Source organism: Danio rerio, chromosome 3 (genome assembly GCF_049306965.1).
Source record: "Danio rerio strain Tuebingen ecotype United States chromosome 3, GRCz12tu, whole genome shotgun sequence".
In the NCBI taxonomy this organism is placed as follows: domain Eukaryota; kingdom Metazoa; phylum Chordata; class Actinopteri; order Cypriniformes; family Danionidae; genus Danio; species Danio rerio.
Genome location: NC_133178.1, coordinates 49,849,362 through 49,875,778, shown reverse-complemented (window position 1 = coordinate 49,875,778; position 26,417 = coordinate 49,849,362). Strand labels below are relative to the sequence as shown.

At 36.5% G+C, this 26,417-nt stretch overlaps 1 protein-coding gene across 21 annotated transcripts in view; it reads left to right on the top strand.

Moving 5' to 3' along the window:
- The first annotated feature begins 433 nt into the window (after window positions 1-433).
- The window catches only part of arhgap44a (Rho GTPase activating protein 44a), a 157,016-nt gene continuing 131,032 nt past the window's right edge, over window positions 434-26,417 (top strand). For all 21 annotated transcript variants that reach the window (XR_012401206.1, XR_012401207.1, XM_073944974.1 and 18 more), the window contains exon 1: window positions 434-730. Coding sequence is in view for 19 of the 21 variants with exons in the window: in XM_073944974.1 (XP_073801075.1) it covers window positions 678-730 (53 nt within the window). In the remaining 2 variants the exon portion in view is untranslated. The remainder of the gene's footprint in view (window positions 731-26,417) is intronic.

Here is a 26,417-nt window from a genome sequence, read left to right as displayed (position 1 = left end):
AGTGAACTCACTTTAACGACATTATGTTATTGGCTATTTTTGTGTCTAAAGAATATTGGCTGCTTTCCCAGAGATGCGTTGCGGTCGGAAGGGCATCCGCTGCATAAAAACTTGCTGGATAAGTTGGCGGTTCATTCCGCTGTGGCGACCCTAAAATAATAAAGAGACTAAGCCTAAAAGAAAATGAATGAATGAATGAATGAGCTGCTATTTTCGAACATTATGGACGCAAGCAGTTTTTTTTTTTAAGAAAATACAAGCAAAAAAAAGCTATGGCTATTTGATTTTTGAGTGAACTGAGTGTGGTGTACACCGCTGAAATGCACTGCAATACATTTTCAAGAAGAAATCCTGTCCACAACTCTTACTGAAAGCATTATAACAAGACTACACTTCCCATGCTGCACCGCGCTCGCGTCGTTCCGCTGCTGTCACTTTGCCGATGCGAGAGATTCGCCCAGCAGCATCTCATTCGAGCGGCAGCGCAAAAAAAAAAAATGCACTGAAATACGCATCTTAGGACATTTCCACCCTCTTTCGCTTTGCCATGAGGGCGTGTGACGGGAATAACGGGCATGTTCGCACCGGATTACGTCCCTTTCTTCTGAAAGAAATGCGGATTGCTTTGCGCTCGAGGTGTTAACGCAGAAACCAAAAAGAAAAAAAAATTGAGCAAAATGAAGAAGCAATTCAATCGGATGCGACAGCTCGCCAACCAGACTGTTGGCAGGTGAGCGCTATGATCTTAAACATACGAGCATTTTGCAACGTGACGAAGTTTGTTTAATATTTATTTATTATAGAAAAGGTAGAGGGAACAATCCCCTAATAGTGCATAAATATTTTCCCATTCAAACTTTTACTGCTTATCTTTTTTTTAATATATAAATGCATGCAGATGTTGATTCATTACTTAAAGCGTCATCTTGATTGCGCAACACGTCTTAAAATAGCATAATGCATGATCACACCCGTGCAATATTAGCTATTATTATGACAGATTGTGCATATCTTGTGCGTAACGAGTTCACTGCAGAGGCAGATCCTCCAGCTAAATGCCTCTCGGAGGTTTCCCCATGGCACTGGTACTGTAAGCCTCCGGGATTCATTTCCATCAAACGTTCTCATGTAAGCACTGCTGTATCAGCTGCCTTTGATTTGAATGGGAGGTGTGAGGATGACATGACTCCAGTGCCAGCTGATGCAGTGGATGGATGCGGATGAGGAGGGAAACGGAAAAGGCGCAATGTTTTCATCACACAGTGATCTCTGGAAAAAAAGGGGGGAGTTGGGTGCAGTACATCAGCAATATATGACAATGATGAAGAAGGTCATCATTGCTTTAATGAGCACAGTTTCAAGTGCATTATAATTATTTGGATTGCATAAAAAGTTATAGTGGCATCATGTGCTTAGCTTAGATTGAAAGTGCAATGCTTGACCTTTCATGTGCTTGGGCTGTTGGTTGCCTTCCTGTCTCTCTCTTCTCACCTGAGGGATGCTTATCATGCGTAAGGCGTTGTGAAAGGCCAGTAGGTGCACGTTGCTACCGGACAGTTCCTTGATGAGAGATTATGCCAAGGTGTTGTGTGGGTCATCATTTTGAATGCATTCTCAGAGGGTGGTTTGTAGAGAAGCTCTTTTTACTGCTTCCCATTGGCATCAGCAGCCTGGTGGAAAATGGCAAGCCTTGCTCCTCCAAGCCGGTTCCAGCTTTGCTCAGGGCATCAGATTTTGGGTGTGTGTGTGTGTGTGTGAGAAAGAGTGCATTTGTGCGTAAGCCCTGCATTAGTATTCCTTACCTTTCCTTGCTAATGTCCAGGGAACTGTGGCAGCGGCCCACTGTGGCATTCTGTCTGTAGCTGTGCGGTAATGAGAAACAACATGTTTCCTAAACAACACAGTGTCCTGACTCATTAATAATATGTTAGTGGGTCTGGGAGGCCACGCTTGGACTGATGTTTGCTCTGGAAAATAGATTCGCCTGTCGCTATCATGTGTACCATAGGGAGCAGAGGGTCACGTCTCTCAGTATCAGCACTGAGAGTGACACTGTTTGTGACCTTGACAGACTTGTGCAGCGTAATGCAGTGGAGGAGATGATCCATGGCTCTGGTTATGTCAAACATTTTACTGTATGTTATATATTGAACATCTTCTTGCTTTCCTTTGTCGCTTTAGGTCAGCATGGAAAATAAGTAACTTCTTGAAGGAATACTTTAGGAAACAGGCTCAATTTATACCATTCACAGTCTACTATTTTTAAATCCATTAATCTAAGCTGGATGGGAGCACTTTTTGCTTAGCTTAGCATAAATCATTGAATCAGATTAGATCATTAGCATTTTTTGTCTATTTAAAGCTTGATTCTTCTTGTGCTGTCATTGCGCCTGCTGCAACCATGGTACAGCAGCAAAGTTCCTTGATTAATATGCCAGAATGAGAGTTTAGTTATATTATCAACTGTCAGTCTTAGTACACTATGTAACTACTAGTGATGGAAAGTTCAGATCATTTTACTGACTCGGATCTTTGAGTCTCGTTCATTGAGATGAACAAATCTTTTTTTTGAGTAATTTTGTTTATTTGGTTTAATTTGCCAAAATATTATTAAAATATTACGAATTGCTTCAAAACGCATCTACAACTAGCCCAAACACACACCTACAACTAGCCCAAACGCACATCTACAACTAGCCCAAAAACACATCTACAACTAGCCCAAAAACACATCTACAACTAGCCCAAAAACACATCTACAACTAGCCCAAACGCACATCTACAACTAGCCCAAAATCACATCTACAACTAGCCCAAACGCACATCTACAACTAGCCCAAACGCACATCTACAACTAGCCCAAACGCACATCTACAACTAGCCCAAACGCATATCTACAACTAGCCCAAACGCACATCTACAACTAGCCCAAAAAATACATCTACAACTAGCCCAAAAACACATCTACAACTAGCCCAAAAACACATCTACAACTAGCCCAAACGCACATCTACAACTAGCCCAAAATCACATCTACAACTAGCCCAAACGCACATCTACAACTAGCCCAAACGCACATCTACAACTAGCCCAAAAAATACATCTACAACTAGCCCAAAAACACATCTACAACTAGCCCAAAAACTGATGAATAAAATCAAAAGGTTACAAACAGTAAATGATAAACTTCATCATGATTCATTTTTTTTTAGTAAACGTTGCAGACGGCCTTTAGCTACTAACAAATCAGCATCCACCGAGCATGAAATGCAACCGACCATTCAATAATCTGTGATATAACACAGCCCTAGTGTATGTATATTTGTGTTTATGTGTTTGACATTTGTCCAGATGCGTTTGTATAGCTGCGTCAGCCACCCACCCGGCTGTTTTAATTCCTAAATCGCATTTCCCCTTTGCCCACTGTGATGAAAATCAATCATCGAGATGAACGAATCTTTTTTTGAGTCATTTCGTTCATTTGGTTCAATTTGCCAAAATATTATTCAAATATTACAAATTGCTTCCAAACACATCTACAACTAGCCCAAAAGGTTGATCACGCGACAAATAAGTCATAAATAGAATACTATAAGAAGGAGAAATTAATAATTTAATGTTTACCTGCTTTTTTGTCTATGAAGGTATTTTTATCTCTTAGCTCAGCTCACCTCTTCATGTCTTCAAAAATCAGTGGTTCGTTCACATTACACTGACAGTCACATATAATCTTAACCAATGTAGACAGTCAGAATCGTTCGTTCATTGCGTGACAGAATGACTCAAACCCAAGGACTCAAGAGATGAACGGTTCAATTCTTTTTCCGGCTATAAATGCATATGATTGGCCTGTGATAAATGAATGACTCAGACCCGATGGAGGACTCGAGAGGTGAACGGATCAATTCTTTTTCTGGCTCTAAACGCATATGATTGGCTTCTGCCTTTCCACGATGAACAACTTGAAATGAACGATACCACCTGCACAAATGTGCACACACGCGGATGAACGAATCCCTCCCTGACAGGACTCGACAGGAACAGGAACGAATCATCCTTGACAAGAACGAATCGTTCATGTACGACCCATCATTAGTAACTACAGAAGAGTCAAGCTTTTTATAGGTAAATTATCAAAATTCTTTTTGGACTTTTTTGAGCAAGAGGCTAATTGTTTAACCCAACTCAACGATTTATGCTAAGCTGACGGGTGATATGGTCGTGCAGTGGGTAGCATGATCGCCTCACAGCAAGTATGTTGCTGGTTCAAGCCCCAGCTCGGTCAGTTGGCGTTCATGTGTTGACCTGTTATAATACGCTGAAAGCATTATGTAAATAATATATATACTATGTAATCAATATAACTTATTTCTAAGACAATAACAAACTCTGTACCACATCGAATGTCATTCCCTCACTGTAAATGCTAGCGCTACCGTTTTTTTTTCTGCCACCCCCCTGCGCGCGCATCCTGAATGTTTACAAACATTTTATTGTTTGTACCTCTATTAACCAGGTGCAGAGGAATAATAGTATTAAAAGCTGAGCTAAAATCCCCAAACATCATCCGTACCAATATATTTTTACCCTTCAAGTGTTCAAGATGCAGTGCAGTGGATATAGCATCAGTTGAGTTAAATCTGATATTATTTAGATTTAAATTGATAAAAAAATCTGATACATTTATAAAGAAAGAAAAAAAAAACATGAATAAAATCAAAAGGTTAAAAACAGTTAATGATAAACTTCATTATGATTCATTGTTTTTAGTAAACGTTGCAGACAGCCTTTAGCTACTAACAAATCAGCATCCACCGAGCATGAAATGCAACCGACCATTCTATAATCTGTGATATAACACAGCCCTAGTGTGTTTATGTGTTTATGTGTTTGACATTTGTCCAGATGCGTTTGTATAGCTGCATCAGCCACCCTCCCTGCTGTTTTAATTCCTAAATCGCATTTCCCCTTTGCCCACTGTGATGAAAATTAACTATGACCTTTCTGTATGCATATGTGTGTGTGCTTGTGTTAGTGTAAATCTCATGGGCTGGCGTTTGTGCCATTTCTTTGTGCTCTCACTGGGACTGTATTTATAATCTGCTCATTCATGTTTTTGTGAGGGTTTTTTGGTGGGGTGTTTACTCTCTGTCTCGGGAAGTATGGCGACCTCCCTCTTCCTTTGTTACAAATTGCATCTTGTATTTTACCGGGAGCAGTACTGCACGTCGTAGAAGCTTATGGAGTTGTGTGTGTTTTCCGCTGTCAGCAGAGAGGCTGGGAACAGTGTGTATGTTGATTAATGGCCCTGCGTTACAAATGGGGAGTGCCCACACGTTGCAGGGGAATCCTTCCATACGCATTCATCTTGTGTTTAACCCTTAGAGACAATTTACCAGTAGTGGTTTAAAGTCCGTTTACATGCATTAAATATAGCTGGTACTTTGAGTTGTTAGTTAGGGTGTTCATTTGGGTAATACTTAAAAGAAGGACAGTCTGCGTGAAAACTGAAAATGTATATAAATTAAGAGTTCATATTAGGGCTAAATGTTAGATTGAACATTGTGATAGTTGTAAGAGCAACACAAATTAACTAAAATTTTGGCAGAAAGTAGATTTTCCTGATGAAACATTTGCATCTCAATCATCACAAATACTGCAGAAGACCTATTGGAACCTTGCATGGACTCAAGATTCTTACAGAAATCAGTCTAGTTTGGTGAAGGAAAAAACATGGTTTGGGGTTACATTCAGTATGCGTTCAGTACATTCAGTATTCCCCATTACATTACAAACCACAGGACATGTCGAGTTCTTTAGCAGGATAGCGCTCTTTCTCTTACTTCAGCCTCCACATCAAATTTTCTGAAAGTAAAGAAGGTGCTTCAGGATTGGGCAGCCCAGTCATCAGATATGAACATTATTGAACATGTCTGGGGTAAGAGGAAGGTGGAGGTTTTAAAGATGAATCCAAAGAATCTTGATGAACTCTGGGAGTCTTGCAAGATGCTTTCTTTGCCATTCCAGATGTCTTTTTTGACATGTTATTTGAGTCATTGCAGATATTCATTCATTCATTTTCTTGTTGGCTTAGTCCCTTTTTGTCTAAGCAAAGTCCGACATTGAAGTCTGACATGAACATATTTTATTTTGGTAAGATAAGCGCAATCTTGAGGCCTTTGCCTTTGCCTAAACATATACGTTTCAAGAACCAATGATAACAATATGCATACCATTTCACCAGGCTTGAGTATCTACTTGGAAGTAATTTCTAATTTTACATTAATTGGGATGGTTCTGTAGGGGGACTACATCTGCATAAAATATAATAAAGAATTAAGATAAATAAAGGGAAAAAAAGATAACTGTATTCAGGTAAACATTAGTTGAATAATCAAGTGTAAAGTAATAATGCATAGATTTCATTGTCCATTCATTCATTGGATTCCCTTCCAGCTGAGATCCAGTACTGGGGAACACCCTTATACTCTTACATTCACACACACATATACATTCATTCATTCATTCATTCATTTTCTTTTCAGCTTAGTCCCTTTATTAATTTAGGGTTGTCAAAGTGGAATGAACCACCAACTTATCCAGCATATGTTTCATGCAGCGGATGCTGTTCAAGCTACAACCTAACACTAGGAAACAACCATACACACTATTTCACACAGATACACAATGGACAATTTAGCTTACCCAATTGACCTATACCACATGTCTTTGGGGGGAAACGGGAGCACCAGGAGGAAACCCACGCGAACACCGGGAGAAATTGGAAACTCTGCACAGAAAAGCCAACTGACCCAGTCGAGCCTCGAACCAGCAAACTTCTTGCTGTGAGGCGAAAGCACTATCTACTGCACCACCGCGTCACCTTCACACACATACACCACAGCCAATTTCAACCCAGGCTCATTCTGAAAACATAGGCCCGTGGATGTTTCTGGAGACCGCAAAATAATCCAGAGAGGTATGTATTGGTGCAGTTTTTGTTTTCGCGAATCCACAAGAGGCCTTTTTCGCATATCAAATGTTTCTCGCGAGTGCCGATCGCGCCCGCGGTGTTCTTGCGTAAACGCACCAGAGGACGCATTTTGACTGGGCGGCCGGCCAATTGACCGACCCACCCTCCTTCTCCTTCCCTAAACCCAACCAGTTTTACCAATTCACCCGCCCGCTCGCTTACGTCCCTAAACACAACCAATGATTTACAAAAGCCATCCAGAAAAAGAAAAGCTCTCGTCTGATTTTTACCACGTTTTCAGATTTCACCACATTCTCACTGTTATGAACTCGTTCACTTTTTTTTTAGATTCCGTTTTTGTCTTACCTCATTTCTGGAACCGCTCTTCCCCTGGACACGAAGCCTGTCATCATCACCATTGTGGTCAGCTCCTCTCTGCTTCTCAACTCTGTTGACGTGGATGACGAGCTAACTGAACAAACTGGTTGCAGCAGGAAACCCCTCCACACGGAGTTAAGCGGTCAGCCGGTGAGCGCGAAAAGGAACGGCGTCATACCGCCCCGTAGCGTTCGCTTAAAAAATGAAATGCAGCCATACGTACCCAGTATCCAGAAGCTTTCAGAATGAACTTGGGTTGGCCAATTTAGTTTATTTAATTCACCTAAAGCGCATGTCTTTGCATTGTCATTTTACAACTCCCCCAGAGTTAACAGTTTTTTTTAATCCATTCGTGGATCTGGTGGCATCCTATATAGCTTAGTTTAGTTAGTTTAGCATAGATCAATAGATCGTATTAGACCATTAGCATTTAATTTAAAAACATTGTCATTCAAATTCGCACTTCTGTGAATTTTTTTTTTTTATATATATAAATATTTCCCAAATGATGTTTAACAGAGGAAATTTTCACAGTATTTCCTATAATATTTTTTTTCTTCTGGAGAAAGGCTTATTTGTTTTATTTCGGCTACAGTAAAAGCAGGTTTAAATATTTTGAAACCTATTTTAATAGCTCGACAGAGCCCTTTAGAGCCCTTTAATTAATATATATTTTTGATTGTCTGCAGAAGAAACTACTGTCACAATGACTTGCCTTATTACACTAATTAAGCCTTTGAATGTCACTTTAAGCCGAATACTAGTATCTTGAAAAATATCTAGTAAATATAATGTACTGTCATCAAAGCAAAGATAAAAGAAATCAGTTATTAGAAATGAGTTATTAAATCTGTTATATTTAAACTGTGCTTTAAGCATCTTCACTCTAAGAAAAAAAATAGCTACAAAAGTCCTTTAGTCAAAAGCAGTGAGGGATTTTCGACTTTTGTTGTTTGATTAATGATAAAAACAAGCGGCAGCAGGAATATTGCGAGCTGTCACTTTAAGAATAGTGCGGCTCTGATATGGTTTCTCTTTCACATGTCTTTTGATTCTCATCTCAACTTGTTTGTTTATTACACAAATGAGGGTTAATATAAACAATCACTAACCACTGCGCTCAGACACAAATGTGCATGTATTTGACCATTAAAGCCCTCACATTATCATGGCGTTAGATGTGTGTGCTCTGCTCATCTCCGAGCCTTTCCGAGGCTATGCGTTGTATGCACACACAACAGCATGTGCTCTTTCGCGCTTTTAAAAACTGGAAAGGGGCGGTATATGATACAATAATCATTTATCTCAATTAATGGTTTTTCATAATCATTAGAAGTCAAAATTAAAATTAAAACCGGATTTTTGATTTATTGCACAGCCCTTATATCCTGGATAGCATCTATGTTGATTCTGGAGCATAATCCCTGCTTGAAAATATAATCTATACCCAAAACCTAACCGTAACTGCAAATTATACCCCAAATCAGAGGAGATTAATTATTGGATAAGGATGATTTAGAAGCACATTATCATTTCTGTAAGCCTGAGCTTAACATAAAGTGTAAACCAATTGCCTCATAGTTGTTCCCGGATCAACATAGATGTTTACCCAGGAACATGTCCTACTTGGTGAAATCACAACAAGCCTTAGAAGACAGCAGATAATGGAGGCAATAGACAAAAAAAGGACAACAAAGTAGAACCAAGAGCCTTAATAATCATTGATTGTCTTATTAATCAGTTTTTCGGTTAAGCAGTCAACATTTGAACTGGATCAAAACTGATTTTCAGAATTGGCATAAGACAAGAATGGGTGTCATTTAATAGTTTTAGGACATCGATGAAAAGTTTAAACCGCTTCAAATGTTGACTACTGTAGTTTCCAATAAATTGAACATCCCTGCACTCCAAGCATTGAATTAACATATTAATTAGATTTCCTTCCAGTCATCACTTGTTGCCCTCGAAGACTAAAGAGGTCTAAAACTTGTCTTAATACACACGTGGGGTCAGTGTGCACCAGCCTGAGCACAGAAGATAATTCTTTAGCCCCCGCTACAGTAGCTCTATCATTAGCCTAGCCTATATTTGATGTAAGTCACAGGGACAGTGTCTTTTTTCAGATATGATTGTGTCTCTTCGTCTATGTATCTGCAGTGGCCTAGTTTTTAATTAGATGGGAAACGCTTCTATAAAGAGGTCCTCCTTTCTCCTCTTTTATTCCTCAAGTCTCTGGGGCCATGCAGGTGTGCAGTGTCAGCAGCGCAGAGACTCTGCTCATGCCACTAATACTGGAGTGTGTGTGTTCACTGCTTAGGGCCATCTATCTATCTATCTATCTATCTATCTATCTATCTATCTATCTATCTATCTATCTATCTATCTATCTATCTATCTATCTATCTATCTATCTATCTATCTATCTATCTATCTATCTATCTATCTATCTATCTATCTATCTATCTATCTATCTACCTACCTACCTACCTACCTACCTACCTACCTACCTACCTACCTACCTACCTACCTACCTACCTACCTACCTACCTACCTACCTACCTACCTACCTACCTACCTACCTACCTATCTATCTATCTATCTAATCTCTCTCTCTCTGTCCGTCCGTCTGTCCGTCTATCCATCCATCTTTTCACAATCTGTACATAGTTTTTGTATTTAAGCATTCATTTACCTTTCTTAATTCATCAATAATTAAAAATCATTAAAAAACGCATTAATAACTACATAAATACAAAAACCTTTAGCCACTAATATAGGTTAAGTAATGTTTTTTTCTTTATTCTTTGACAGGAAATGAATTCATTTCAATAAATAATGATTCCTACAGAAACAAGAGGGTTGCAGTTGAGAGTTGCAGAAATGCTTTTTAATGCACACACCTAACCTAACTTTGCACAACAGTTAATGCATTTCTCAAAATAATTTGTACAAATTGCAAAACTTAGTTGATAACCTGCAAAAGCTTGTCACTTGCTCAAAATGGAGAGCTCATTCCTCAAAAGCAAGTATTCATGTCAATAAAAGTGTCAGTGTCATTAAGAGGAAAAGTTCTGACACCATTGTTTATGAACAAGATAGTCAAATGACTTTGCCATGTTTTCATTATGGCAGTTCACTGTAAATTTTTTCCAATGCAAAAAAGTAATTTGGTGACACTGAAAATGCTCAAGACAGCACTATATACTATTTGCACAGCCATTTCAAAACTACAGTAAAGTTAGACATCACTGCATTAGTGAGGTATCCGAGTACAAGACACTGAATATGTATGTTTCACATTTTTATTGCAGATGCTCTTTACAATTCTAATTTATTCACAGCATTGTGCAAAAGAATAAATACAGCCTTATTTACAACAAACATATACTCCCTTTGAGTTGAGCTGTGCACAACTGTAAACAATATTGCAGTACATATTGGAACTGAACCAACAACATACACAGGTCTGTAAATCATTCATCAAATTGATAATTTTAGAAGACATTTTCAGTAAAAAAAAAAAATAAATAAAAAATATTTTTTATATATATATTTTTTATAAAATTTGCTTGACATATTTTGACAGCTAGTTCAACATTTGTGTGTGTAATGACTCAAGTAATGAAATGGGGACTATTAGTTTTATATGGAATGACTATTCAGCATTCACAAGTTTAGTTCATTTTGACTGACATGACATAAGCTAATGATGTTATAAAACAGCAGAGAGTTGTATGAAAGCAATTGATGCATGTCCAAAAGCATCTGCAATTTGTTGGAAGGAATGAGAAACTGCTACTATGATGTGCATAAATGACTAAATGTTTTGAGAAACGCATTAACTGTTGTGCAAATGTAAGTAGTGTTGTGAGAAATGCACCAAAGCGTTTGAGAAAAACTGTAATCAGTATATACGACACATATAGCACTGGGCTCAGGAAGTTCTCAGAAGATAGGATTATCCTGTAATAATATTATGCAGTGTGTTTTTAAAGATAAATAAAGGATTTAAACAGGTTATACAGTGTGTTGTTAATTGCAGAGGTCCTCTATTAAAAAAAAAAAAAGAAAGAAAAGAAAAGAAAAAAAAATCCTGCAAGTTCTGAAAGAGATCAAGCCTCAGACAGGTCAGAAAAAGTGACACAAAAGTAACATAATGCATTACTTACTAAAAAACTAAGTAATGCTACGAGTTTAGGAGAGTAACTCAATATTGTAATGCATTTCTTATAAAATTAACTATTTGCAACACTGGTTATGTCAATCACAATGTTATAAAAATAGACATTGTATATCAAATCTTTTAAAAGCAACAAAAGAAGAAGAATGGAAAAAAAAAAAAAAAAAAAAAACTTGTGTTAGCAGTTTTCTAAGTTCTAAAGTTCCAAAAATTTCATCTATATAATAATATCCCCAGCTCTGAAAATCAGAAAAAAATATTACATCATTTATTTGAATTCAGCCTTCCTTTTACAAAAGCCAGAACATCCTATTCAAGACATCCTGACAAAACCCAAATCTCCATGAATATCTTACATCTTCCTGAATGCTGCTGCTCATTAGCTTTTCAAAGAAGACCTGGATAAATCTTGATGACACCAAGACACCCTTTTTTCAAGTGTCATAGATAAAAAAAGCATGTCACGATTATTTCCTCAAATTCTGGAACATTCCAGAACAGAAGGTATTATAGCTGAGACCCCTAGTGTCAGATCCCTGTATCCACCAGCAGACTCTCTCCACTTTATGCCTTTCTCTTTCCTCTCCCTCTTTATTCCCTGCTCTTGTTCCAGAGTCCAGACCTTTTAAAATAATTCTCGTTGCTCTGCAGTAATAGATGTCTGTAGAGCAATTAAGGGGCAGGCGGCCCCTCTCTAATGCACGGTCCAATTACCCCGACGAATCCACTGTTTGCAATGGACAGTTCTTTTTTGCACTCATTGTCTATGGCAATCTGTCTCGGCCCTCGGCCTGGCTCAGAAAGCACACACTCTCAAGCCGGAATACATTACCGCTGAATTGGCACACAGGCTCCTCATGACGTTCCTCTGACCACAAGCAAGCATTTGCAGTCTCAAATCGAACCTAGATTGACTAAGGTTTCTGAGTTGTTTGCTGGGGTGGGTTTGTTTGTGGGGATGTGCAAGATATTCAAAGCTGTGTCAAAATGCCTCCCATTGTAATGATATCCTTTAAAGGTCCCATGAAATCTTTTTTTATGTTAATATCAGTATGTTAGTTTTAGGATATCTGTAAGCTAGTGTACTCAAAACAGTGAGAAAATTCACTTTTAAATGATCATTAAACAACATCAAAAGCCTGCAGTTTGTCACTTGTGCCTAAATGGATCTATTTTTATTGACGTTACCTCATACTTCAATCAATCATTAAATCTTCTGACCAATCAAACACCCAGTTCTCATTGTCTTCATAATGCTTTTCATTTACTGTTGATTTGATGCACTTGAGCTAAACCACTCTCACTGGCAGAGCTGTGAGCACAGCCATATCACCCTGTAGATCAAGACCAGTGGCTCACTAAAACTAAGCGAAGCTGAGCGTGGTTAGTACCTGGATGGGAGACCATATGGAAAAACTAGGTTGCTGTTGGACGAGGTGTTAGTGAGGCCAACTGGGGTGCTCAACCTGTGGTCTATGTGAGTCCCAATGCCCCAGTATAGTGAAGGGGACACTACACTGTCAGTGAGCGTTGTTAAACTGAAGTCCTGACACAAAAAATCCCATGTCACTTCTCGTAAAAAGAGTGGGGGTGTAACCCCGGTGTCCTGGAAAAAATTTCCTCCATTGGCCTTTACTCATCTTGGCCTTCCCCATCCACCAAAATGGCTGTATCACTGTCTCTCCACTCCACCAATAGCTGGTGTGGGGTGAGCGTAGAGCTGGGCAGTATATCCGGTTATGGGGATAAATCGATAAGGTAGCATCAGGCGAGCTGCAAATAAATGATTCACTCTATGAGTCATACAAAAGATTTCTTTAAAATAAACAAATTGTTCAAGAACGACCCATCACTAAACGCGACAAGGAGGTAGGAGCATGCAGTGCAGTTGTATCTAAATCTGACTGCCCTGACAATTCTGACTCCACCTTAAGTGCATGCATGTCACATAGTGCCTGCAGCTGTCACAGCAGTTTATCAGAAACCAGCAAGAATGATTGTAGAAGTCTTGTCAAATTTACCTAAATTTGTTTATAAGAATTAAAAACGTCAAAAAGGGACTAAATTATACCGTATTTGAAAGTAAAACCACCTCAAATTCTGTGATTACAAGTTCAGTATTTATTACTAGACGGTCTTTTCTTTACATTTTCGTTATAACACATTTAGCTCTGCGTTCTGCTCAGCTATAATGACTGTTTACATGCTTATACTTCAACAGTACTCACCTTATTAAAAAAAAACTAGTTTAATAATAAAAAAGAAAAAGTGTAGGATTTTTTGCATGGAGTGAAAGACTTCTCTTTAGATATCTTCAATATGTGCACTGTTTAATAATTTTGCATAATACATACATGTAAAAGCGTAGCTAAAAACATACAGCTGATTTAATTGTTGTTTGTAAATCACACAACTGTGGTATACAGGATTACTTATAACAACACTGCAATTGTGACATTAAATACTGTGTGATTCATATTTACATTCAATGTGGTTCTTTTCTATCATTCAATATTTTTTGTTGTGTTACTATTTAAGTGTGTTCCTTTTTTAGCTCTGATAATGTAGCTGATTTATTTTGCTCTGCTACTTTGTTATTTGCACAACAGCACAGTAGTGCTGTGTATAGTGTTAAACAGGAAAAAAAAAAACCTGCACTGTATTTATTGATGGATCAATTGGATTTGGTTTATAATTTGAAATGCTGGGCAACTTGTAGTTTTAAGCAGGAGAAAAACTTGTACTGTGTTTTATTTATCAAAGATTTTGTGCAGCTATTTATTTATTTATTTTTTTGTGCAGCTGTTTATTTGTAAACAGAGAGGGAAACCCCTGTGTTTGAATTATATTTAGCTCAAAAAACGTTTAATACAGTTTTAATAAGGACTTTAACTCTCAAGTAACCATTTATGGGAAAATACTGGATATATATCGGATACCGTCATTCCTCCTAAAAATACTGGGATATGATATTTTGCCCATATCGCCCAGCCCTAGGTGAGCGTATTGGCAACATCGTCCTGTGGCTGCTGTCGCATGATCCTAATGAATGATGCACACTGGTGGTGGTGTGGAGAGACCCCCCACTCCCCCCACCTCCTGACTGTGAAGCCCTTTGGGTGTATGGCCATACATGATAAATGAGCTATATAAATACACACATTACATTACATTATGCCAACAAAACTGACTTTACCGAACGTCACCTGAAATCAATATCCAAATAAACTTGTTAGTAGGTATATCCTTGAAGTACTTGAATGCATAGCTTGTCGTAATGATCATGTAATCAGTTAGTTAAACAACTTTGGCCACATAAAGATTTACACTATAAGAGCAATCTGAATGCATTTTCTTTGTAGATGGTAGAAAATGCGTCACCTTTTATTATAAGGTTAATCTAAATGTGTGATCCTACACTGGTTTCAGGGTTTGGTTCGGTTACGATTATCATGCCATCGATTCGGCTCGATTCGATATCGATTCGGTTCGATTCGATTTGATACCTTGGTAGATTGACGATGCTTTCCATACACAATTAGATTTTTTGTTCACAACACAAGATTTTTTTTTTTTTATTAAAATCTATAAATTTATAAATATTTATATGCTATTTGTAATGCAATTTTGTCTTTTAATACAAGCAGTAAGATATATAACTCTTAAAGAAAACACTGAATGTATCAAACAAAACTCAAGTACATGTACAGAACAATATGAGCATTTATAGCAAATAAAGTAATGTAAATATTATCCCGCTTGCCTTTTGAGGGCTGTCAAAGGTGGTCTTACAGCCCTAAGATTGGTTATTGTCTTCACCTGCTCAAGAGAAAGGGCTGCGATTGGCTTTAAAAATGAAAGTACTGTTCACCAATGAATGACGCGGGAAGAACAGCTGTGGTTAAAGTCTATATCCTGCACATAATACGTGATTATCACAGGAAATCCATAATATAAACAGTGGAGAAAACTCACACCACAGGCACGCTCGTGTCTGGATCCACAAGTATCACTTTAACAGCCAAGAAAGAGAAAAAGTTACCTCACAAACAGGCCAGCCGGTCAAATGTCCAAAGTGAGAGAGAGAGAGGTAAAGTAGGAGTTCAACAGCATTTCTTCATAGTAATGAAATTGTGGCTTGTGTGCTTTGCCTTCTTCAGTGTCAATGAAAGACTTTCCAGCAAACTCACAAGCAGTTGAACTGTGCATAATTATCTACCTTTTAGGAAGTAGGAGTGTTTTATTTGCTCGCCCTCGCCTCCTTCGCCATAGTAATCTACTGCGACATTGCGCATAGGAGATAAACTACGTCAGTACGTAATAACCAGTTATAATTACTACTGAACCGATATCGAATTGTCCCCGTCTGCATTGCAGTGCACCGAAGAAACATTTAATTTTGACACCCCTAGTACTATCTGAAATTTTTGTCAAAATTGAGTTATGCACTTATTATTATTAAATGACAACTAATTTACATTCTGTGATGTTTTTTATAAGTTGTTTACATTTTTAGACTTTTTATTTAAAAAACAAAAACGGTTTATCTACAAAATTGAACTCTAGCTTGGCTCTATAAGGTTCTTTCTATGATCATTTCATTACTCTGTTAAACATAATTTGGGAAATATTTACAAAAGAAAACAAAAATTCAAAGGGGGGGTTAAGAATTCTGACTTCAACTGTACATAAATAACAACTCATTTTAGCAAAAGTTTAACAAAATAATGTTCGTAATATTATGCCCACACGTTACTCATGTTTTTGTTTTAAATTTTCTTAATTTGGGAGAATTTCTCCATTCTCACGCTTTAACAGTTAAATGTTCATTGTTTGAAATAGGAAACTACAACAATACATCCAATTTTATCTGGACACCTGGGTTGCCAGATTATAATGGGTCAGTGCCACCTCCAAATGCAAAAAAAAAAAAAAAAAGTGTTAACAGTAGAGCATGCTTTTAACAACAACAAGGTCATGGTTTTGATTTCAATACAATGCATACTGTAAACTGATTGCTGAAAGTAATATAGCTTTAATCCAAAGTCCCTTTGAGTGTGTGTTATGTTGTGTGAATGCAGTGCCTCGTCAGTCAGAGATAACACTTCTCATGGTTTCATGGCTGAGAATCAACTTTATACATCAATTTTGTGAACGTGATTCATTGTTTCTAGCAAAGACGAGCTGCAGAAATGAGATCACTCACTTTTTGAGACCAAGCAGGAGTTTTCTCAGGAGTTTTCATGTGATTTGATGTTTGGTTTGGTTGAATCATGTCATTACTGCTCAAGACTCAGCAGGACTTTCCATGCCTACATTAAGCAGCGCTCGGTATTACACTGACTCATCCATTTCTCGTTCAAAGCACTCACCAGGCACACAATGTGGATAACTGTTAAATTGAGTGCCACCTTTAAGGCTGGGTGCACACATATTTTTTTAATAAACCAAATATAGTTTTGAAAATGATAGACACCACAAACTTGGGGACAAAACAATTCTACACTGTAAAGTTTTCCGTATCTTGTGTTTTTATTTTTTCTCCATTCATTTATACTTTTGAATTGCATTATGCAGGGTTCATACACATTTTTAGTACAAAAATTCCATGACTTTTAAATTTCTTTCTAAATTTCCTTACGTATATGTGGCAAATAATTAGAAAAACAACACATGTTCATATTTATTAAACAATATCGCGAAACATCCAACAATCTATTTAGTTTCCAGGTTTTCTAGACCATTTTATGAGACCTTGATCTTTCTCCCAACAATTATTAACCTCGAAATGATTTATATTTATATGAATAAATTATATTTTATAAGATTCCAATATATTCCAATACAAAAACATTGTAATAAACTGCCAGTTGAATTTTCATTATTTTCCATACTTATTTTTCTATATATTATTTTTAATGCATTATGTTTTTTCAAACTACTAAAATATCAATCAAAGTCACTTTGTTAAACTGTAGAGTTGAATTGTCAACATCAAAAGTGGACAGAGCAGAGATTAACATCCCATAATATATACAGATGTGTAGATTTCACTATAGTGTGTGGTGTGTTGCCAAGACAGCTCACCACACACCGACAGACTTTCGACGAGAGTCCCAAATGTTAACTCAAGTAATCTCTCAAAATCTCTTGAGACCTACAAATACACATGGCAGATGAATAAACATCTATGCAGATTCCACAAATCAACAATCTGACCCTTCTTGATTACTGTCCAATTCTGTTACTTATTATTCCATGACTTCTGTCTTCTGTTACAGTTTTTCTTGATTGCTTTGACGCAGCCGTCAACTGAAACTCCACAATTTCAAAACAGTTAACACACAGGCCTAAATAGTGGCACTCATGGTCAAAATGACACATTTTGCTTGCAAAATGCACATACTGTGTCAAAACATTTAAAATATACAACAAAAGCTAGTTTTACCTTCAAACAACACAACTTGCGAACAAGTATGGCAGCTCTTTCAATTAATCATTACACAATGGACAACAAAATTCAAAACACAGAACTTAGTGTGGATCAGTGCACCATTGCTTGGCATTGTAGCCTATTCCCAATGCCATTTGTTGTCTTTCTGTTTGGGCTGTCAAATTTGCCTTTTTTGCAAAGAATTGGATCCAGAATAAGAAATGCTTTGATTAATCTTATATTGAATTTATGAAATTTTTTTCAAACTGTGGCTGAAAACTAAAATACTGTAAAAAAAAAAAAAAAAAAAAAAAAAAAAAACAATATACAGTCAAATATATTGGGAGTATAGGGCATGGCCACTATTGACCTCCTCCATCTGGTACAGAACAACAAAGACCTTCTGTTTTAATGTTTGCAGACTGATTGCTAATTGAAGATTTGTGTGAAGGAGTATCAAACCAGTGCTTCAGTGAATTCATACTCATCTTGGTAGTTTTTAATATATGGTTTCTGTTTGTTTACCATAGTTAAAACAATGGAGTTTGGACAGTAATCTCTAGCTTGTGTGCATGTTTGTCGTTGGGGTTCCCCACACACATTAGGATTTCTTATTGTAAATAATCAGTTGGTTCCAATTAGGCATGGTTCAGTATAAGATTCGGATGCTGGGATAACCCTGGCTAAATATATCACAGTTTCACGTTGTGATTACACCTCTAAAATATATATTTTTTCAATGTCTGGGTAAAAAACAACAACTTTTTTCTGTTTTGAACACAATGTGTTTTATATTAAAAAACTTATAAAATATTTCTTATTTAAAACTTATTTAAAATATTTCGGTACGGTAAACATGTAAGGCTGGTCAGCAAATGTTCAGCAAACTGTGTTACGACGATGGTCGTGAACTGAGGTAGGCCGGTCTAAGGCTTGAAACTCTGCCGTCTTCATTTGTTTCCAAAAACACAGGTTTCATTACAATTTAAAACAGGATCTTTAGATATATTTTTTCTGCTAGAGATACTGTTGTCCTAAAACATTTTTTAACATTAAAAACTAAAAAAAATAAATAAATAAATATTATAAACCATAGAATATGTATAGCAGAAGATTTTGGTGGTTTTAAAACCTTGACTTTTTAGGTATACCTTGAAAATGGTTATCGTCTCATGCCTATTGTCAATTTGCAATTTAAGTACCTCTGAACGTTTTTCAAGCATATTACCTATCACATTTCACATCTAAAAATGCTTGCAAATCATGAGCTGTGTCGATTCCTTCACCAGTTTCAATGCACTTCTGGGTTTGTGCACCCGTGGCATCTGTTGTTGCTAAGCAAGCGTCAGCCATGCTCTCTGCAGATTCCCCACTGACAAACCATTGCTGTAGCTCTAATACAAGCTTTATTTATGAAGGAAATTAAAACACAATACAGTGTTGGATGTTCTACATTTGTCTGAGGTACCAACAGTTATTATTAAACTGTGAAACATGGAAATCTAGTAAGATTTTCTTTAGAACCACCAATCAATATAAGCGGGACATTATTTAGGATTGTTGGAGCTTGTCTTGATGGCTTCAGTATTGTTGGTGATTAAATTTTTTTGATTATTCAACACGGTGGCGCCGTGGGTAACACGTTTGCCTCACAGCAAGAAAGTCCCTTGTTCAACCCACTCCTACATATCTGTGTGGAGTTTGCATGGGTTTCCTCCGGGTGCTCTAGTTTTCCCCCACAGTCCAAACACATGCTCTATAGATGAATTGAATAAGCTAAATTGGCTGTAGTGTATGTGTGTGCATGAAAGATTGCATGGGTGTTTTCCAGTGTTGGGTTATGGCTGGGCATCTGCTGGGTAAAACATATGCTGGATTGTCACCGGATGTCAAGGGAGCGAATACAAGAGGTTGTATCCAAATGCAATTTTTAATGAAAAAGATTATTCGTGCAGGAAAAAACAAATGAGGTCAAAAAACAAGAACTCAGGTATCATGAAGGGCATCAAAAATGCAAAAACAAAGCAATGATTAAAGTACAAAAAGTTACAAAACAATCATCAAAACATAACTAGAAAACCTAAACAGGACGACACTCACTGAAACCATACAGGTACTGACAAACAAAGATTCCGCCTTGACTGGTGTGTGCAATGTGTATAAATAGTCCAAACAATTGATGACGATATTCAGCTGTGTGTGATTAATGGTGACTGGTTTGTGCAAAGGCATGCTGGGATATGTAGTTCATGAATGACATGTGTAGTATGCCAGCGATCTTTCAGGAACAGATTGCTGGTTATGTGACATGGATAAGATGGCGGGTCATTCCACTGTGGCAACCCCAGATGAATAAAGCAGGGGTTTTCAAACTGGGGTCCGCGGCCCCCTGGGGGGCCGCCAGATGGCGCTAGGGGGGCCGCAAAGAAATTTTAGATCAATGAGCCCACATGGATGAATTTTGTGTCTCGCATCATTCTGAAGGTTAATATATTTTTATTATAATTTGAGCTCAAAAGTACTGCAAAAATGAAGCTTTATACTTATGTCATTTAAATGCAGTTGACACTTTCGTGACACAGGAAAAGAAGGGCAGCGGCCCGCCTCCGTGGACGGGGACTTTTATTGAATAAGCGCTTCTGGCCAGGCGCTTCCTGACTGTGATTTTTGGCGCTTGTCTGCTGCACCTGACGGCGTTTACCTTTCAATTACGCTTACCTCTTTTACGCTAAACAACTAAATGAATGGTCAGGTCTGACTGACTATATTTTAGTTAAAATACATAATCAATAAGAACATTATCGGAGGCTGAAAGCACTTCCCTGTATATGGCTTGCGTTCCTAAGTAACTGATCAGGTGGGTGCTGCGGAGTACGCGCCTCTCTGAGCAGGCTTCACTCATAGGGAACAAATATCATTTTAAAGACACGGCACAACATTGCACCTCGTCCACAGCGCGACAGGCTTTTACACTTTGCATTGTACAAATATTAGACTTTGCAGCATGGTAAACAAACATATTAAAATTGTAAAGCAAAAAGTGCTGCAATAACAATGAATGGAGCTGTCATCACATCAGCGAGTTCTCAGTTTCACTCCTGTTACACTAATGACAGCTGGATGAGCTCTGCAGTGGACTCTTACTCACATTGGTTCATAACTGGATGATTAAAAAAACTAAATTGTATACACACTGAGTAAAACCACTATAGCCTTTAAAAATTATAATGTATCTGTTTGTGTTATGTTATAGGGCTAATAATTATTAAATATTAAAATGTATTAGTGCTCTGTATTTAATGGAGCTCAACATACCTGATCAAATTTTAATACTCTGAATATAAATGCATTTTTGTTCCACTTTTTCCCATATTTGTTTGTGTAACTAATTTAAATGTAATGTTCAGTATTATTATTAATAGTACAAACTGGTAAGAACATTTTAAAGTCAGCAAAGCTTCTAAAATTAAGCAAAGTAAAACTTGTGGCTCTTTGAACTTGAATACCCAATTCTAGATTGCATTTAGGAAATTATTTTTTTATCAGTGTAAGTCAGGATTGTCGACCTGAGTAAATTATGATGTGCACAAAAAAAAAAAGGAATAAAAATAAACAAAACACACTGAACCACTACAGCCTCCATTGTAGTATTGCTAGTTACAACAGTACAGTTAACTGTTAACAGGCTAATGAATGACAAAACTCTTTAAAACTTTAAAGCTTTAAATCTTTAGATACATTTAGACTCTCAGCTGTAAGGGTAAATACAGAAGAGTCTAGCTGTGCATAGGCAGAAAAAAAGCATAAAAATGGCATAAAAACTGTGTAAAGTGACGACTTGTACACAAAATATGGCTTGATGGAATAATCCACTGAAAGCAGACCACAATGAACACTGTGCATCAAGATTTGATCAATAGATTGAAGCACTAAAACCATGTCAACTCAACTAACATCTTACAAAAATTAATCCAGATAATGAATAATATAAATTTATTGAATAATATATAATAATATAAATGTATTGAATAATACAATTTAAAAAATTAAGTACAGTTGTTAATTTGAGGGGGTGGCGTCATTTTCATTTTTGGGGGGTCCCCAAAAGAATTCGCCCTACACAAAGGGGCCCTCAGCTGAAAAAGTTTGAAAACCCCTGGAATAAAGGGACTGAGCTGTAAAGAAAACGAATGAATTAATGATTATGCATCGCCGGGGAATTTAGGCAGCATTTACACAACAGTTTTCAAATAAAAATCAAAAACTGGTTTTGCATTTTGGCCATTCATTTAAACATTTTAAGCGGTTAAAGCACCAAAGTGCAAGTTTTTAAAAATAAAATTATTATCATCTATTAAACTGCAAAAAAAAAAAAAAAAAAGAGAGAGTTTAGTGAAAACAGTGAAATTATGTGTATTATGTGTTTAGTTTATAGACATGAGCAAGCAGTTGACAACCCAAATTACAGTGATGGACTACAGAACAGTAATTGCATAGATGAGCTGTGTTTCGTTACAAAATAGCATCGCCATCTATTGGCCTGGCATACATAATATAGTTTTAAGTTTTAAATTTCGAGAGGATCACATGCTTATGATTGCTTGTGTCTGGTCCCGCATTATCCAATTCATGATTCACCAATCAGACGATTCCTAAGCCGCTATTAATACCCTAAGTTCCATATAACATCTTGATTTTGAAGAGACCCCCTTTCCACCTCTACTCCTACTCCTTTCCTAAATGGGTGGCACGGTGGCCCAGTAGTTAGCACTGTTGCCTCACAGGAAGAATGTCACTGGTTCCAGTCCTTACCATGCCAGCTGACATTTCTGTGCGAAGTTTACAAGTTCTCCCCTTGCTCACGTGGGTTTTTCCTAGGGTTCCCCTGTTTCCCCCCACCATCCAAAAACATGCAACTTAAGTTAATTGACTAATCCAAATTGGCACCATAGACATGCTCCTAGTAAGTAGTTATCTTTTAAGAGCAATCACTATCTGTTCATTAGCTACTACAGCAGGGGAGTTCTTGAACTGAGCTCAAACTCCCCTTTCACCTTGTAAATGGGAGGAGCCCCTGGCTCGAGGAGCTTACGAGCTCAGGGCTCTCTCTTGGGACAGCATTCCAAACAAGCTTTATAATTAATCATCAGCTAAGTGTGAGCTCTTTATGTGAAAGGACATTAGGGCTGCACGTTTTGGAGAAAAAAATCTAATTGTGATTTATTTGATCAAAATCGCAATTTGCGATTTTAAAAAGCGATTTACCATAGTTTCATAAAAGAGCTCCAGGTTTGATGTGGTGATAAAGTACGCTACACTATGCAACTGTTTATTTAAAATCTATTTTTTTCCAATAGAGTTATCGGTTGTTATGACAAATTAAAAAAAATAACTACAGTATTTTACATTCAATTTAATAAATTATATATATAAATATTATATATAGATTTATAAAACCTTTAAAACCTTTACATTTAGATTGTGTTACATTTTTCATATTGATTTCATGACATTTATGGTGCATTGACAATGATTCATCCACATTTTTAAATTTTACTTCAAAGCACAAGCATTACTGGATTTAAATGTATCATTCATAAATATGTTTATTTTTATTTATTATTTGTAAAACAAATTTGTCCCTTCATACAAGCAGTCAGATAAATGAACTTTAATTGTACCTGCTCAAAGATAACACTCTTTTAGAATGCATCAAACAAAACTTAAGTACATGCACAGAACAACATGAGCAATTATAACAAATAAACTAATGTAAATTTTATCTCACTTGCTTTTTGAGCATTGTTGAGCAAGTTCTAAAACACCTGTGACTGGTCATTGTGTTTTCTCAGAAAGGGCTGCGATTGGCTCTAATGGTCAGTATTGCTGTTATTCATCGATGAGTGACACAGATATGAATAAATGACCATGGTTAGCTAATGTTACAGTCTATTCACAGCTGATCCATGATAGACACGCTGGAGAAAACTTGTGCTGCAGAGTAACACTTTTGTGTGTGTGTGTGTGTGTGTGTGTGTGTGTGTGTGTGTGTGTGTGTGTGTGTGAATCCACAAGAATCGCAGTAACAACCGAGAGAGGAGAGAAACATTACCAGGGTTTCGGCAGGTTTTAATTTAAGACTTTTTAAAGACATTTTTTTAAACCATTATGAATTAAATTTTAGACTCAGATAGGGCTAAACGCTAAGTAGTTTTTCTCAATAGCCCAGTATGCAAAGATTTTTATTTGCCCTATTAACTTTTTTTTTTTAAATAATTTGATCAATTTAACTATACAACAATAATGGTTTTAAAAATAAAAAAATATATAAAAATATATATAAACAAAGATAAAAATAAGCCTAAATGAGCTAATAATTTTGACCCTTAAAATGGTTTTTAAAAAATGAAAAACTGCTTTTATTATACCCAAAATAAAACAAATAAAAAATATAATCAGACATACAGTGAAAAATTCCCTGCTCTGTTATACATCCTTTGGGAAATATTTAAAAAGAAAAAATAAATTAATTAAAAGGGGCTAATAATTCTGACTTCAACTGTATAGGTATTTAATTATGAGCAAAATATTTTAAATAATGTGTTGAGGCAAGCAAGCTCTAGTTGTATACATACACTTTGTTTCAACATAACCTTTTTCAAAATAACAGAAAAAAAACATGTTTAAAGGTTTTAGGAACAATAATAAACTAAATATATAAATACATGATATAAATATATAACTAAATACATGAAGAACTTTTAATATAAGTGTTATTGTAAAGAAAAATTATTACGTTAAATGGAGTTAAAGATTTCATTTTTAAATAAAAAGTTAAAAATGTTATGTTGGTCATTGGACAGGTGTTGGCCAGATTGGGTAACTATTCATGAACAAAGAAAATTTAAGACCTGTTTAAAAAGATTTAAGACCTACAAAACAACATTTTAGTGAATTTAATACTTTTTAAAGGCTTAACATTTTGTTTTTGAGATTTAAATCTTTTAAAGACCCTATAGATACCCTGGTTACCTTACGCAAGCAGGAAATAGAGGCTTGTGGGTTCTGCTGTAAAAGTTGTCTGCTTTTAAGTAACATTAGTTGGATTGTTTTAATTACTCGCGCTCACTTCCCTCGCCATTGTACATTAATAACCAAAATAATCAAAGCTTTTGCTATTTGATAATGGCACCTTTTCAGATCACAATTTTGGTTTTATATTAATTAATCGTGCAGGCCTATTGAGCATCATCATTTTTATGTCATCTGTACATAAAACATTTAAAAAATGCAAAGGAAATGTTTTCTGATTTTGCTGCATCATGTAAAGCTATTGCAGAGATATAAGCAAAGCCTTGGCAGAAGTGACCATGGGTTTTAAAAATGCCTTTTTAAATTATTCACATTCTTATATGCATAAAACATGGCCGTGGATCTCAATGAGCAGTTTCAGAGGCAATGGAGGAGCCAATAAAAGAGCCAAAAAAAGTAACTTCACATATTGCAGAATCGAGGTATTACCTGGTCACAGATGTAAAGATGTAAAGGCTTTATAAAAGTGTTCTTTCTGCTGGTCTGTGCAGGAGTTTCTAATAAAATATAAATTGCTGAGTGGCAGAAAGTTACAGCTGCCTTCAGCATGGCTGCTTACAAACATTATACAGTTACTAAAATGGGGAAAAGAGTTCAGTCATACAGCTGAGGACTAATCTGTGATGGCTATACAGAAAGATTTTACAATATTACAATCGCAAAGTAGCTGGAAATAAATCACAATGCTGCAGGAATTTAAAATAAGATATAAAAATAGCTTATATCTTAAGGCCTGTTCTGATCAAGGAGAACAAATATAATAAATAAATAAATAAATAAAGGCAACACTTCTTTTTTTCTTCCCATAGAGAGAGTTTATGATCCTACATCTGTCAAAAGTTGATTGTTTTCATTTTGATAATCAGATTATTATCAATGTAATAAATCATTATATATATATATATATATATATATATATATATATATATATATATATATATATATATATATATACATACATATATATATATATATATATATATATATATATATATATATATATATATATATATATATATATATATATATATATATATATATATACACACACACACAGTTGAAGTCAGGCGACACAGTGGCGCAGTGGGTAGCACGTTCACCTCACAGCAAAAAGGTCGCTGGTTCGAGCCTCGGCTCAGTTGCTGTTTCTGTGTGGAATTTGCATGTTCTCCCTGCAATCGCGTGGGTTTCCGGTTTCCCCCACAATCCAAAGACATGCGGTACAGGTGAATTGGGTAAGCTAAATTGTCCGTAGTGTATGAGTGTGTGTGTGTGAATGAGTGTATGTGTATGTTTCCCAGAGATGGGTTGCGGCTGGAAGGGCATCCGCTGCCATGATGACAGTAAATAATGTTTGACTT